This window comes from Peromyscus californicus, unplaced genomic scaffold, assembly GCF_007827085.1.
Source record: "Peromyscus californicus insignis strain IS unplaced genomic scaffold, ASM782708v3 Scaffold_17__1_contigs__length_78620276, whole genome shotgun sequence".
NCBI lineage: Eukaryota > Metazoa > Chordata > Mammalia > Rodentia > Cricetidae > Peromyscus > Peromyscus californicus.
Window position 1 is genome coordinate 32,450,782 of NW_026294469.1, and position 16,863 is coordinate 32,467,644.

The 16,863-nt window shown below is 42.3% G+C and overlaps 1 protein-coding gene across 6 annotated transcripts in view; it reads right to left on the reverse strand.

Moving 5' to 3' along the window:
* Ppp2r2b (protein phosphatase 2 regulatory subunit Bbeta) overlaps positions 1-16,863 on the reverse strand; it is a 404,023-nt gene that overhangs the window by 378,841 nt on the left and 8,319 nt on the right. For 2 of the 6 annotated variants that reach the window (XM_052742110.1, XM_052742107.1), the window contains exon 2: positions 5,114-5,251. The exons of the other annotated variants lie outside the window; for them this stretch is intronic. In XM_052742110.1, the coding sequence (XP_052598070.1) occupies positions 5,114-5,180 (67 nt within the window). In that variant the 5' untranslated portion in view covers positions 5,181-5,251. The remainder of the gene's footprint in view (positions 1-5,113; positions 5,252-16,863) is intronic. 6 annotated transcript variants of the gene reach the window in all.

Sequence of the window (16,863 nt, forward strand, 5' to 3'; positions counted from 1 at the left end):
TACTAAATGAGAAATTCTAAATTTAACAATTGGTAATTTCAAATCACTTTTATTATTGTCTATTATAATGGTCCCTTTTGTTAGTAGTTTGTTGTTACCCTCTTACTATTCTTAATTTATAAATCACAATTCATCCAGAGGGTATGTCTTGGTTTGCTTTGATAAAACACGGATCAAAGTCAATTTGGGGAGGAAAAGGTTTATTTGGCTTACCCATCCCTATCACAATGGGGACCTGTCTAGGAGCTTGAAACCTACCTAGAATTCCACCAAGGAGGGTGGAATGAGATGAAGAAGTATGGAGAGGGACTCAGCTCATTTACTTAGCAACACCACAGTCCTCAGTCCTCTGTTTTTACTTTCACCCTGGCTACTGTAATCTCTTTTGGTGGTTTTTCAGTAGTCCAAATGGTAAGGATTAGGGTATCCTCAAGACTTGGTCGCAGGCTCCCTTCTCTTTTTAGTTTCTACCTTTTTTCTCTCAATGATCATCCGGGGTCATGACTTGATGTACCACTTAGATCTCCATTTCCTTCCTCTTTCCAGTACACCAGTCTCCAATGTCTATTGGCCTGATGGATAAGTAACTGAAACCTAATATATCCAAACAGAACTCCAATACCCTGCAACAAAGGTCGGGATCGCCTATTCCAATGCAGCAGTTCAATGGTGATTGATGTATCACTCTCTTTGTAGTTTATCTAAGTAGTTTTAGGTATTTGACAATTTTTTCTATCTCTGATTTTAGTTAATCTCTTTTCATTGTTGTTACTCTCTTACTATTTTTAATTTATAAATCACAATTCATCCAGAGGATATGTCTCTTTTCATTAGAGTATAAGTACCATTGGAATAGAGAGAGGGTTATCCTGTTTGTTACTTCATGATCAACATCCATTACTTGGTCCAGACCACAGTGTCAGATACTGAGTGACTTAGGGAGTGAATTTCAGAAGGTATTCACCCTAGAGCAGAGGAAAAGAATAGAGCTAGACTTTAGATCGTTTTCTTATTTGACTTCTGATTGAACTAGAGAAGCGGAGTTGTGTGTCAATTATGAGGCCAAGTTTCATTCTCATTCATTGCTGTCTAGAAGCCTTCATCAACCCACCAACCTTGGGGCTGTCATTCAGAGCTCAGTCATTGACACTGCACTTAAACTTTTCCAGTTCATCAGTAGTCCTATCGGATTTACCTGCAGTTCTTCCCAAACTCACTGTCTTCTCTCCATCAGCTGCGACCCTAATCCCAACTTGCATCCTCTCTTGCCAATGAAATATCCAGTCCGTGCTCCTTACACTTATTCCCCTATAATTAATGTTCCACTTAGAAACTGTATCTTGTAAAATAAAAATACTTTATGTCCTTGAGCTGCCCACAATCAACAAAGGTTTTCCATTATGCTCAGGATAAAAACCAGGCACCTACCCTGGCCTGTATGTCGGTGCAGGGTTTGGCAGTGGTCTTCTTCTTTGACTCTGACTTCATTCTTCTTCTCACTAGGCCCTACTACACTGCTCTGCTACCTTTTATAGTAACAGAGTAAGCTTACTGTTTTCTTAAATGCCATTTGTGTAACTTTTCAGATTTATTTTGTGTGTCTGAGTGTGTGCCTACATGTTTGTATGCATGTGCACTGTGTGTCTTCCTAGTGTACAAAAGAGGTCAGAAGAAGGAATAAGGTCACCTGGAACCAGCATAATTGATGGTTGTGAGCCACCATATAGGTGCTGGGAGCTGAACACGGGTCCTCTACAAGAACAACACATAGACACACAACATGCAATAACACAGCCACAGAGCTATCTCTCAAGCTGTCCCCATGTTTAAAACTTTTTTATTAGGTCTTTGAGAATTTTGTGCAATGTGTTTTGATCATTATTCACAACTCCCAATCCTCCCCCAACTTTTTCCTTCCTCATTTCATTAACTTCGTGTCCTTAAAGAAAAACAATCAAGGCCAATTTATGCTGCCCATATATTCTTGGATGTGTGATCTTCTACTGAAGTTTAGTTGACTTAACAGGAGGCTACACTCCTGACTCTCTCCTTCAGATAACAGCTGCCAATAGCTTCATGGCCAAGGGTGGTATTTGTACCCAGTTCCCTTCTTCATGCAGGATTTTGTCGGTTTGGGCTTACACAACTCTTGTGTATGCTGTCACAACTGCTCTGTGTTCATATGTGCCTTGTTGTATCCAGAGACACGGTTTCCTAATATCTGCATACCCCTCTGCTATTACCCTCATTCCCACCCACTCTTCTGCTATTCTGAAATGATCCACGAACTTTGGGAGGAGGGAGAGGGGTATACATGTTCTATTTAGGGCTGAGCATTCTGCAGTCTCTTGTTTTCTGTGCCTTGGCCAGTTGTGGGTCTGTGTGTTAATCACTGTCTACTAGAAATAGATGCAAATTGAAAAAGATAATCTAGTCTATCATCTTTTTGGACTGAATCATAACTTATTCTTTATTTGAAAGGAAATAGAGTAAGTAAAGTTCAAAATCCATGTTTTCTCTTTGTCTACATCCCATTTTCTTATAAAACCATTCTGAATTTGTTATGGCAACAATAATTTAACATATTTTGATATCCTGTTGGAGCCGAACAATGTACTTGATTATCTAATTTATTTATTAGGTTAACTCTCTCAATGAGGTCATGCTATTGTCTATACTGTATATACAAGGTACTTAAGGTATAGAATGTTTCTATCTCATTCCCAAGATCACAAAGCTAACTGACATTCTATTTGCCTATCTCAAGTAAATTTGAACAAACCTTATAGTAATGTCTTAGGTACCAGAGATGGGGAGTGAGGAGAGCAGTGAGTGCCAACTTCTTACCAAGATAATCTGATAGAATATTGGTAGCAAACCCTGAAATAATACAGACATCATTCTTGGAAGGAAATGTGAGCCAATGAGCAAAATCAGGTCATTTTGCCCTCTTCCATTTGAATGGTAGTAAATTCCCAAAGCTTTGCAATCAGGAAAATCAGAAAGGCTGGCTTTACTGACCAATCAACCCTGGGTTATAGCTTGACCAATTTATTAAATTATTTAGGAAACAAAATTACACATAAAATTGAAAGTATATACTTCTAGGACATTTATAGTTTGAAATAGGAGAAAAAAACTAGGAAGAGAAAAGACCATGTAGACTAAAAGACTGTTTCGTATAACGTTAACTATTTTAATGAAACTAAAGGGTAAAGACAGTGTAGGTGTCTAGAAAATTGAATAAACGTGAAATTCTCACTTGGTCATTTAGTACCATAAAGATACAAACCTGCTGAGCCATTTTACATGGTATTTTAATAATGGTTCCTAGTATCCAATGGATTTTCTTGATTTGTTTCAATTAATATTTTAGGCTGTAAAGTGTAGTTTTAGGCATTGGGAAGATAAACTCTTTGTTTAAAACTCGTTAAAGGCAGTCATAGCATTAAGAATAGTTTTTAAGCCAGGCGGTGGTGGCACATGCCTTTAATCCCAGCACTTGAGAGGCAGAGCCAGGTAGATCTCTGTGAGTTCGAGGCCAGCCTGGTCTACAGAGCGAGATCCAGGACAGGCACCAAAACTACACAGAGAAATCCTGTCTCGAAAAACAAACAACAACAACAACAAAAATTTAAAATCATTATAGTGACAGTTTACTTTGCAAAAGAATTGATAGAATGGAGTGTTAGCATTTTACATTTTTTTTTTAAATCAATTGACCAACTGATGTGTTCAGTAACTTTGTGAACAACACTATGCATTAGCTTATTTGATTCTGCATCAATTCTACACACTAAGTAACATTGCACAAGCAGCCTGTGGGAGATGCAAATAAACCTAGGCAGTCTAACTTGGGGGTTCATCCATGTTGGCTTACAAGGAATTTCTCCTGGGAACTGTGAGTGTGCATAGAGATATAAATGTGTATATGTATGTGTATACAGATGTATGTACACATTCATAAATGTTTATGCAAGTTCTGCCTCCTAACACTCTGAAATTTCCAGTGCAGCAGTTCCTTTTGTCTCTGTTTGTTAGAGAAGTTTCAGACTGGAAATGATGCTAAGCACCTGTAGTCCTAGCTCCTGGGGAAACTGAGGTAGAAGAATCAAGAATTTGCAGTCTTTTAGCAATATAAAAGGTTTCTCTCTCAACTCCCAAACAAAACAAAAACTAAACCAAACCAAACAGCCTACCAACCAAACAAACAGAAAAATAACAGCTTGAAAATTGCCAATTAAAGGTTTGATGTTGTGTACTGCAAAGAGGCTGAGGACTGGAAAATTCTTATTCCCACTTACCTTGTGATTCTGTGGCACTTGGGATTCTATTTTCAATTTATTGAGATGGTTTTTGGTGCTGAGAGTTGTACAGTGGTGTGTGTACGTATGTTTGTGTTTGTATTTGTGTGTGTGTGTGTGTGTGTGTGTGTGTGTGTGTGTGTGTGTGTGTGTCTGTGCCTGTCTGTGTATCTGTGTGTGTGTGTGTCTGTACACCTTGCCACAGCATATGCTGAATAAGAGAGGAGCCATAGTGGACTGTGGGAAAGTGTATGTGGATGCCATCTGCTCATTGTGGAATGGTACTTAGAGCAACCAGCACCTTCAGAGCGGTGTGAGAGAGAGTCAGTGAGTCATGCTGGGAACAGCATTTTCTGCCTGCCCACTCATAGGCATACTGCCAAGTTTTATTTTATTCTTTAGTTCCTAGTCTTTGGCTTCATATGAAGGAATGACATTTCTGAGGCTGACGGTGAGATACTTTTTATCAGAGTCATGAGTGAATATTGAAAACTTTACCTTCCTAGGGCAGGCATCTGTTTCATTTACCATTGTGCACCAGCATCTAGTCTGCTGTCTGGAGCAGAATCAAGACCTAATAAATATTTGTGAGTGAATGAGTGAATAATAAATGTTTTGGTTTTATTGGATCAGATTCTGTCTAGAATCATTGCTCTCCTGGGTCCTTGAGATGCTGGCAACTCAGATTGTGTTGTGGGATATTTTTAGACCTGAGGTTCTTTGACCTTGCCTTAGCTATGTTTCTATTGCTGTGAGAAGTCAACATGACCAAAAGCAACGTGGGGAGGAAAGAGGTTACTGTATCTTACAGTTGAAGTCTATCATCCGGGGACATAGAGGCAGGAACCTGGAGACAGGAACTGACGCAGACATCATGGAGGAACACTGCTTCCTGACTTGCTTCTCCTGGCTTTCTCAGTTTGTTTTCTTATACCGTCCAGGACCACCTGCAAAGAGGTGGCACACCTACAATGGGAAGGCCCCCCATAACAATTCTCCCCCAAGAAGATACCCCACAGGCTTGCCTACAAGCCAGTCTTATGGAAGAGTTTTCTCAATGGAACTTTCCCCTCTGCAGACGACTCTAGCTTGTATCAAGTGGACAAAATAACTAGCCAGCACAGACCTATTAGCAGACCCACCCACGCCATGTATATTTTTAAGGGGGTGTAGAGACATCATTAGATTAGTAAGGGTTTAAAACCAGAGAATGAACTGGGAAGAACTAATGGAATAAGGCAAGCTGTTGTTCTCGTTGGGTTTATATGGTTTAGGTTAAACAAGAAAGCAAATGACAGCGTAACACGGCTGGTGGTGACACACATTACAGAAAAACAAGAAAAGTAGAAAAATAGCATGAAAGATGAGCACTAGATAGTGTGGACTCAACAATCAATCTTTCCTGGGGAAAGCATTGTCTAGATCCTAGAAGCAATTTAATGAGGGCTGCAGAAGGCTTGCTTCTATTAAATCAGACTTTTCAAGGATTTCAAAGATACTGAAATCCTAAAGCACTGGGGAAATCATGTTCTGCTGTTTGCTTGCTTGTTTTAGCAATGTTAGAATCAAAAGAATCAGAAAAGTGAAATTCTAGAGGAAATAGCCAAGAGATTAGAGAAGGTAGCCCGAGTTGGGTACTTTTGTTCATTATACCAGTTTATTGTATGAATCCCTATTCACTTGAAATATTTTTTATATCTTTATGTCATATGAGGCACAGAAGATGCAGACAGTAGCTTCAACTCACTCAGCTAGAGATGGAAACCCCAGAAGTGAATGCAAATAGCTAAGGCAAAACTACTTCTTCATGGAGTTAACTCAGGGGCTGCTAGAATCAAAATCCAAGTTTTAAACCACTAAGATACACTGCTCCTTTTAAATGTGAAATGAAATATAAGGACTTCATTTTTAAAGAGATTTTCTATTTTAAAAAGTAAACCCTACAAGCCAGGTGGTGGTGCATTCCTTTAATTCTAGCACTTGGGAGGCAGAGGCAGGCAGATCTCTGAGTTCAAGGCCAGCCTGGTCTACAGAGTGAGTACCAGCACAGCCAGGGCTACACAGGCTAATTCCAGTCTAAAAAAAACCAAAATCCAAAAACCAAACAAACAAAAACCCAAACCAAGCAAAACCAAGCCAAAAAAAAAAAAAAAAAAAAAAAAGAAAGAAAAGAAAAAAGAAAAAAAAAGGAAACTGTACAAACTCTACAACACAAGGATATGGTATTCCACACAAATCTCTTATCTCTTGAACACATCAAATTACTCCAGTTTCTGGGACTTTGTGTTTGCAGGTCCTTCAGCATAGAATGACCTTCTCTAAGTTTTTCATGTGGTTGGTTCTTTACCCCCGGTCAAATCTCAGCTCAGATGAAACTCTTCAGAGAAGGCTCCCACATCTATTCTCTTCCCATTGCTCACCGTCCCTTAGTCCCTCTCCTCTCCTCATTCTATTTCTGTGGTCTTCTCTGCCCTAGTCCTGACTTAAACGTTTCTGGTCACTGATGCTCTCTGTGTTTGTTTCCGGTGTGGAAGCACTGTGAGTTCAGCGGCAATGGCTGCTTATTCATCGAAATTTCTCAAACCTCATCTCTGCTGGCACATCACAGAAGATTCAAAAACATTTGACCATAAGAAAAGAAATGTGGGCACATAGTGGATGACTACTATGGGGGTAACCAACCACTTTCTGATTGGAGTTGAGGGCTATTCTGCAGGAGGGAATCCATGTCTGATACTGTAAAACCCATCAAATACTCATGCTTGGGGAGGTAATAGACCTTGAGGAAATACACTATTTCTGCTTACCTATATGGAAGGAGTTTCAAACTGCTCATAAATGTCTGTTTCTACCCATGGACATATGCTACTCTTAGCCTTAAGCAGAGAAATGTCTCTTCAAAGTGGACTATAGTGAACGCAATACAGGGCTGCCCAAGATTCTAAGACTAAGTGAAGTTGAGACTTAGGCCCCAAGAAGATATTTATACCACCTCTAAGGCTCAGGGAACACCACAGAAGAGGGTATAGAAAGAATGTGAGAGCCTGAAGGCAAGGGTAAGTCCTGCAAAGAGCTCTTCTAGGTATAGCACACCTACTGGAACCGTGAACTCATGGCAGATGCAGTCATTGGCACTGGGCCTGAATGGGGATTGCCTTGCCAGCAGGTGGGGAAGTGAGTCATGGCACCCTTACACTTCGTGATGAGCTATTGGCTTTTGAAAGATTCTGAGAGAGGGGAAGTCATTGTCTTCAGATGGACATTCACTGGTGAGCCCATCATCAGGCTCCAACCAATCATTCCAAACCCATTGTCACAGATATGGCCCTGGTTAAAAACATAGAGGAGTCACAAAACAAAAGTTCATGAATGTGGAAAAGAGATTTCTAAGGAGGAAGGCAGGTTGACATGGCAGTAGGGAGATTGGGGAGGGAAGGAAAGGCAAATAATCAGGATGGATTCTATACATGGAAGAAATAAAACAAATATGGGCAAAAGGAAACCTTACATGTTGTTAGTAGGGTTATAAACTAGTTTGACCACTATGGATATCAATATGGGGGTTCTTCAAAAACTCCTATAGGTCTCCCATGAGGCCACTTCTGGAAATTTTCCCAAAAGAACTCTAAGTGAACACATCATAGAGATACTTGGATATGAATGTTTATTGCAGCGTTGTTTACAAAGGCTAAGTCATGGAACAATCCAGGTGCCCATAAACAAAGGAATGGATAAAAAAACATGTTGCTTAAACACACACTATTATTTTTTAAACCATAAATAAGAACCAAGTTATGTCATTAGAAGGAGAATAGATGCCATTGAAGATAACCATACTAAGCCAATTAAATAAGTCTCAGAAAGACAAATGTTGCATCCTTTATCTCATTTATGGTTCCCAGGCTTTTTATAGAGACACATAAAATTAGTTTTGTATATATGACATGAAAGTAGAAGCAAAAACTTTCAGAGAACAACTAATGGGAAGGACTAGAAAGGAAGGAGTGGTAGGGTGTGTAGGGCTTGCTCAAAGAATATATTTGCAGGAAAATGGAAGATGGAACTCAGTATAATAAAATGAAAAAATAAAAGGAAATATTGAATTAGTTAACATCATCTTTAGGGTTGGAGCCTACAGATCCCAGATACCTTCCTATCTCTAGAGTATATGCCCACCGGGCTGTGGTGAATGGTAGCATTAGACAGGACAAGAGAGAGTTACAGCTGAGGCCCGAGAAGCCCTTGTTAATAGGTACCTATAGTGAGCCATTGTGCTAAGAGGGTCATCAAAGGGACCATTATTGTAGTGCTTTAATGAGAATGGCACTCACAGGCTCATATATCTGAACACTTGGGTCTCCAGATAGCCGCTGTTTGGGAAGAACTGTAGCCTGTTGGAAGAGGTGTGTGACTGGGGTGGGCCCGAGGTTTGAAAAGTCTCCTTCCATCCCCAGCACACTCTTTCTGCCTCCTGCTTGTGGTTCTGTTTGAGATATGAGTTCTCAGCCTTTCCTTCTGCCAGGCTTTTGCTCTGCCATCATGGACTCTAGTCCTCTGGAAACAGAAGCCAAATGAAATACTTTCTTCTACCAGTTGCCTTGGTCATGGTGTTTTATCACAGCAATAGATAACTGAGACAATGATGATAGCTATTTGCAGGATCTATCTATACTTAGGTCCATGCAAGTTCGCCATTTTAATTTTGTCTGAATCTTTTTTTTATTATTTTATCTCCTTTTTCTTTCCTTTTTTGGGTGTGTGTTCATGCGTATGGGAAGATGGACATACATGTGTAGGTATACATGTACATGGAGGCCCAGGGTCATCCTTGTGTGTCATTCCTCAGGAGCCACTCACCCTAGTTTTGGAGATGTAGTCTCACCGGAACCTGGGACTTTGGGATTCAGGTAGGCTAGCTGGGCAGTGAGCTTCAAAGATGCTCCTGTCTCTACTTTCCCAGTGCTAGGATTCCAATGCACTACCATGCCCACCTTTTTTAGTGGGTTCTGGGGATTGAACTCAGGTCCTCAAGCTTGAGTATTAAGAGCTTTACCTACAGAGCCATCTCTCCATCCCCACGACTTGTTTACTTTCGGCTCCCACTTTTAACTTGTACTTAATAGTTCACCTGTCTCCCCTTAACAGAATATCCAGCAGGAAAAACTCACCTGCCGTTGCCACATACTCAGTGTTCAGAGGCATTCTGAGGAAATACTTAAGAAATGAACCAAGACACAGGCTGGCAGTCAATTCTGCCTGTGACAGGAACAGGTGGGAGAACAGGATGGGGGAAAACGTATAGAGCCCTGCCAAGCCCCAAGCACTAGTGCAGATCCTTTTACATTCCTTCTTTCATGTGTTTTCCTTCTTAAGTTCCGCGTCCTGGGAGCCCAACTTTAGGAAGCTAGAGCTAATTTAGAGCAGAAGTCAAATTTCCTCCTCTGTGCTGTAAACTGAGGTCACACGAGGCAAGTGGTTCTTTAATTGAAGGTTGCCTGTCCCCAGAGCCTCCAAAATTCACAAAATTCACTGGGGCCAGTGCGATAACCAGACAGTGTTGTATTAAATAAACCATTTTGTGTGAAGCCCGGGCCTATGTGAGAATCAACAGAGAATTGTAACTAAGGCCTTGGCCCCCATGTTCACCCATACGATCGTTCCCATGTGTCATTTCAGCTTGGCTTTAGCTGACTAGGAGCCCAAAGCACAATTTTCAAATAGAAGAGCAGGAATGACCACAAATAAAGCAGATCTAGAAGAAGCTGTTCTGAGCAGGTTCAGCAAGCTCAGCCCGGGTCAATTAGACAGGGAAAAATGCAGGCTGGCACCGTGTCACGCCGGAGATTGGAACTGGAAAACTGCAGGGCACCAGTTCTGATAACATCTGACTGTACCAGATCCCCAGGCTGAACTCTCTTCAGGCTGGCTGAAGAACTAGTGTGCTTAAGGGGTTCCATAGGCAGAAGTATGAGATACACAATCCGGTACCGAATTGTGAAGTGCCCAATATGAGGAAGGAAGTTGGAGAAGAAGAGACTGCTGGAAGGTTTAATAAGTTCTCGGCTTATTCTGTGTATGTGAATAGGGCCAATTTCAAAGAAAGATGCGCTTCCTGTACAAAATTGGAAAGTAATCGGGCCGTTGCATAAACTTTGCTCAGCTGTTTGAAAGTAGCTGGAAGCTGAAACTGGTTCTCTCCCCAGGGCTTATCAAGATGCACACCAGCAGTGCGAAGCTAAGTACCTTTACAGCGCATCCTTGGGAACTTTCCTCGTCCTGTAGAGTTTCTACTGGTATCTGAGCATCACTGGGTGGTGGTGACAGGATTGTGAAGAACAAACCACAGTGCAGGAGGTGCACAAGCTGGGTCTGAACAGCAGCCGCAGCAGCCGTTTACAGGATGAGCTGTGCTGATCGCTTTGTGAAATGGTGGGTGGGGGCTACACAGGACTCTGCACTCCCTACTAGTTCAGGCTCTGTGATGACAATTTCCTGGTGTAAATGGAGTCCCCAGGACACGGCAGTGCCACTGAAAACTGCTCTGTGCATAGGCCAAGGAGGAAATTGCTCTGTGCTTTGGCTTCTGGATTCAACTCAAAGATTCTCCTCTTAGTAGATTCTCAGCAATGCTCTCCTCCTGGGACTTGGGAGACAGCATGCCTGTCTGTGAAGGTCACACACCTCAGCCTCCTTTCTCCACTATTATCATCCCTCATCCTAACTCTGAAGTCTCCCCAGCCTGTACTAGACACAGAGAGAGGAGGTCCCTGAACGCATCAACGGTATCACCTTTTCCTTTGCCAAGTGAGGCAAAGTATTGTGGTTTGGATTTTTTCCCTGAAAGGCACTGGGATCATTTTAAAAACAGAGATTCTTAAACTCCACTCAGGATCTACTAATTCAGAATTTTAGGAGACCAAGGGAAGAGAGCTTTCTGTTGACTTTTAAAGGTTTATTTATTCTTATTGTATGTGTGTGGTTGTTTTGCCTGCATGTATGTCTGGGAACCACATGTGTGCAGTGCTGGTAGAGGGCAAAAGAGGGTGTCAGATCCCCTGGAACTAGAGTTACAGATCCTGTGAGCCACCATGTGGGTACTGGGAATTGAACCTGGGTCCTCTAGAAAAATTGTCAGTGCTCATAAGAGCTGAGCCATCTCTCCTGCCCTGGAGGTAAGTGTTTAAACCAAGCATTGTTGGTAATTCTTACATATGCTAAGCAACATTTGGAAAGTGTCATCCTAGAAGGGGCCAGAAAGTCATAATTGCACTCACCCACTGCAGCTAGTAACTGCAATCATTGCTTTGCCCAGTCCACACAGAAGCCCTGCCTCCCAACCTGTGTGCCAGATGCAAAGGTGAGAGGCGCTTGCTCTCGTGGAGTATGTGCTCTTGTGACAGGAAGCAAACAAGTAGGGGCTGGAGAGATGGCTCAGAGGTTAAGAGCACTGGCTGTTCTTCCAGAGGTCCTGAGTTCAATTCCCAGCAACCACATGGTGGCTCACAACCATCTTGTAATGAGATCTGGTGCCCTCTTCTGGCGTGCAGGCTGAACACTCACTGGATACATGATAAATAAATAAAATCTTTTAAAAAAAAAAGAAAAAGAAAAAGAATCTTTGAAATGAGACAAAGGGCAAATAAAAGGGGGGACACTCTCAGACACACAGAGAGTGCCTATGTGTGGAATGATGTTTGTGTAAAGACAGAAGTGGAGGACATAACCATATCACACAGGGCCTCACAGGCTGTGGATGGACTATATTTGTTCAGGATGAATGGCAAGCCATTGACAGGAATGTAGCTGGGACAGACATTACAGTATTATTGAAACAGGGTCTGTATAGCCCAGGCTGGACTGTAACTCACAAGCCTTTCCCTCTGGAGTACTGGAATTACATGCATTCACTACTATGCCCAGTAACTTAATATTGATTTTACTATGGTTTCCCGTTCCTAGCTGAGGTCTTGTAAGCAACTTAGAGTGAGTATATTGCTTAAGAATTGGGATGAAGAGTAGGACAACTGGTAAGGACAAGGCTTACAGTCTGAAGTTTGTTCCTGTCTCTATTCAGAAGTAGATTCTCCAATCCCTAGTGTGATTGGCTGTGTTGGGAGATTGAAATTTTCAGAAGTAACTAAGGTTAAATGTGGTCATCAAGAGATGGACCTTGATCTGGTAGGAATGGCATTCTTGTAAGTGGAAGAGATACAGGAGTGTGCACACAGAGGAAAGACCTCAGGGACAAGGTAGCCACCTGCAGGTAAAGAGGAGAGGCCTCTCCATCTGCCTCAAGTCTCTGTAAATGTGAGAAATTAATGTCTGTTATCTAAGCCATTCAAAGGCCAGTCTTTACTAACAATGCCTAAAGGTAGGCCAGTTTGGCCTCATTTGGTTATTCTCACACATATCCATCTAATCAGCTTTCCCTGAGAGCCCTGGATGTGCTTTACAAACATCATGTATTCTCAATGATCCAGAGGTAGAGCTTATGACCTCCATCCTATAGGTAAAGGAATCGAGGCTTACAGGTAGGTTGTGGGCTCGGGGAAACAGTGGTGTTCCAGATGTGAGACTGTGGTAGCAAAACCTCCTCTGTATTGGAGGTGGGAGAATGAAGCCCTAAAACCAACTGCCCTGGGTTCGAGCCCCACTCCTGCTGCTTGCTATGTGGCTTTGGACAGGTCATGTCTCTGGTCTTCAGTGTCCACAGTTCATAACTGGGGAAAAAATTCCCTCTCCAGAGGATCATTATTAGAACTAAATAAGTGCCGTGTCTTGAATAGGAAACCTCCCTAGAAATTCACCAAGGTTTGAACACTACGTCTCCAGCCAGGGATGTTGTTATGAAAGGTGGAGGAACCTTTAGGGGGTGGAAACTCCATGTAGGAACTGAGGCACTGGGGCAGACCTTAGGGTTTTACAACCTGGCCCTACTCCCTGTCCTGTCTGTACTTCCTGACTATGGACACTATGTGATAGGCCACCCCATGCTGCTGCTGCTGTGCCTCCTCTGCTGTGGTGGATTGTATCCCTTCTTAAGGTGTGAGCCAAAACAATCCCCTCCTTTCTTGAGTAGCTTCTTGTCAACAGTTTGGTCACAGCAATGGGAAAAGTAACTGATACAATGAGCTCATAAATTGAATTGTTAGAATAAGATCTATGTTCTCCTGAACATGACTGTCCTCATTAGGGTTTCTATTGCTGCAATGAAACACCATGACTAGAAGCAAGTTGAGGAGGAAGGGCTTTATTTGGCTTACACTACCACATTGTAGTCTGTCACTGAAGGAAGTCAGGACAGGAACTCGAACAGGGCAGGAACCTGGAGGCAGGAGCTGATGCAGAGGCCATGGAGGGGTGCTGCTTACTGGCTTGCTCCTCATGGCTCGCTCATAGAATGAAAGCCAGCAGCCCAGGGATGGTACCACCCACGATGGGCTGGGCCCTCCCCAATCAATCACTAATTAAGAAAATGCCTTACAGCTGGATCTTATGGAGGTATTTTCCCAGTTGAGGTTCCCTTCTTTCAGACAGCTCTAGCCTGTGTCAATTGATATAAGTCTAGCCAGCACAATGACCATGACTGAAGGTGGCTACTTAAAGGAATTTGAAACCCCCAAGCTTCCGACCCATTCTGTCATCTATTTCATAGGACTGTGAAAAGAGAGTGATAACTAAGACATTTCCTAGCTTTTGCTTACAAGATTGGCTTTTGGTCCTTTCTCCCCTGACAGCCCACCTCGCTGCTTACATATGAGTACACAGCCAAGCATATGTGCCATGCTATCTAGGGGCTTTGATACAGCAGCTCTGGTTTGCTGAATAAACAAGATCTGAAAAGCATTCTTAGAGATTCTGTCCTAAGACAGCCTTTCTTGCCTTGTAAATATCATGCTTCAAATGCAGAGTCTGGAAGAGATACCTCCATCCCATGCCTGGAATATTTACTGTCAAACAGAGCATAGTGTGCGTCTGCTACAGGTTCTGACATTATTCAGAATGTCACAAACAAAATTTGGGAATTTGGAGCACACATTGAGATACCTACATGTCTACTTATTCTAAGGAAACAGGAAGGAACTTTTTAGAGACCAAGTATATCTGTTTTTGTGTGTCCCACTCCATGAAGTGTGTTGTACATTCTTTGCCCCCTAATCTCTTCAGAGCAGTTATAAAAATTTTCAAGTATTTTACACAATCTAGCAATTTTTTTCTGAAATTTATCTCCTGATATAATTTCCAGATCCTCTTTGGTTTGAGACCAAACTCTATAACTCATGTTCACAGACACACAAAGTTATGTGCCTTTAAAGCCTTAACCTTCCTCTCTTGGTCTCTGTGTGCAGCCAACTGACTTTCCTTCCATATTTTTATTTTTGTAACCTTTTCCTCTGTGCCAAAGATGTGACCCCATCTTAGGCATGCTAAGCAAGATCTCCATCACTAAGCCACATCCAAGCTCTTCCTTTACTCATGATTTACCTTAGCTCTCGGTTGACTTGACCTCCAACAGGCTCTCCTTGACATGCAGAAGTCCCTCTAATTCTATGTTTCTAGGCTCTGTTCATCCTTTAGATCTCAGTGTACTGAGATGTACTCAATGTACTGCTCATCCTGATTTCCCTCTGCATAACAAACAAAAAGCTCATCAGACATTGCCCTAATGCCAACACCCCCTATTGAAGTGTTGTCGCAGGGTACAGTTAATTTATTTGCTTCCTACAATGGCAGGAACTGCATCTATTCTCAGTATCGATGAACCATCACCTCTGACACATGATGGAGATATTCTTTACTCACGTATCTGTAGTTTTTGAATGGATGAAAGAGTATATGAGTGACTCCACTTACAAGAATGTTCACTGGCCCCATTGGCTACTGCCATTTCCACAACAGGGGCATCCCATGAATCACCAGCAGGATCTACAGCAGGCTTCCCTAAAGCACATCTTTGAGGCTATATATAGATTTGCCTCCCATTTGCTTTCCTTGCTCGATGCCTTTTCAGACCCTTGTGAAGATAAAGACCTTGGCCATCTCAGCCCATCTTTTTTTCTCAGTCCACTCTGCCTATGAAGAAACGATGACTCAGAAAACTAATGGGCCAGGCTCCCTAACGACGACAATGATTTCACTGTCTGTGATTTTCCTATTACATTTCTAAAATTGGGTCCCAATGAAGAAAAGGCCTAAGGGCACAAGTAGCAGGAAGAAAATATGGGTCCAGAAACACAAATCAAAACAGCACTGACTAGTGTTGGGTACAGACAAATGCCTGCAAATTAATAAGAGTCTGAGAGAATCAGAAATGGAAGCAAATTCCCTTGGATGAGGGTGTGGTGGATTGGGGGGAACTCTGGCTGTGCAATCAGACAAGCTTGGCAATGTCCCTGGAGAGACCTGGACAGAGAATCTCTCAGAGAAAGGGAGGCACTTAGGTTCTCCACCTGGCACCTTTTGAGCAGGCTTCTTGGCCTTTACAATAAACACAAAAAGGGAACACTGTTTCTCCCATTCTAAAGTTGGATAAACACACATATAGAGGACAGATAAGTTTAAGTCAAGACCAGAACTCACCAGATTCTTAGTATTTCCAATAAATAAGTCATCTGCACAGTCCCCACTTGGTGTATTTGCCTGTACAGTATAGGTAATACTGTGCAGGATTGCTGTAACCATTAACCTCCATGAGACAACGTGGAGACTCATGGACACACGGTTGGCTGTACTTCCTGCTCTCCATGCTTTCTATCAACTTGTCAGTTCCTTTCAGATCTTCTTATGAACTCTTGAAAATAGTCACAACTTCCAGGTGTGGGAAGGCACAGGCAGGGGTTGTACTTTACACAGGCGATATCACGTCACCCAACCATAGCACGGCTGTAGGCCCTGCAAGTATTGCAGCAGATGTGCCTGATACAATCAGCTTATGCAAGAATAAGGTTATGTGGGCTGACAGTTATGACCGTCTCAGGATGGACATCGTAGATCTATTAGCTCCTTTGCTTTAGGGCCTGTGGTAGCACAGCCCATCCTCCAAGCAGCTCCTGGCAAACCAGCTCACTTTGTAGCCTTGGATTAAAGACAGGAAGAGGAAAGGGTCCCACTTTCTCCTTCAGGGCACTCCTCCAATGATCTCAAACCTGCCACTAGGTCTTACTTCTTAAAGGTTCCTTTATTTTTTTTAATAGTGCACCATGGCAGGGGATTAAAGCTTTCACATGACCCTTTGGAGGGACATTCTATACAAACCTCATATAGCAATGAGGTTTTACTCTACTCCAAGTGAACTCTCCAACACAGAATTAGTCAGCTTTTGGGGGCATGGCAGTGTCAGGAAATGATCTGAATCTAGGACAGCTAGCCCCAGGCTTCTTCCCACCACCACACTGTATCCAAGTGCACACTCCAAGGGTTGATTCCTGGGATCTCTCCAGACATGAAGAATATTAATATTACTAGCTAATTTTTTCTTGAGTTAATCACCATTGGGTACCACACCATATACTTGAAATGAATTACCACATTTACTCAATAAAGCAGCTATGTGCTACAT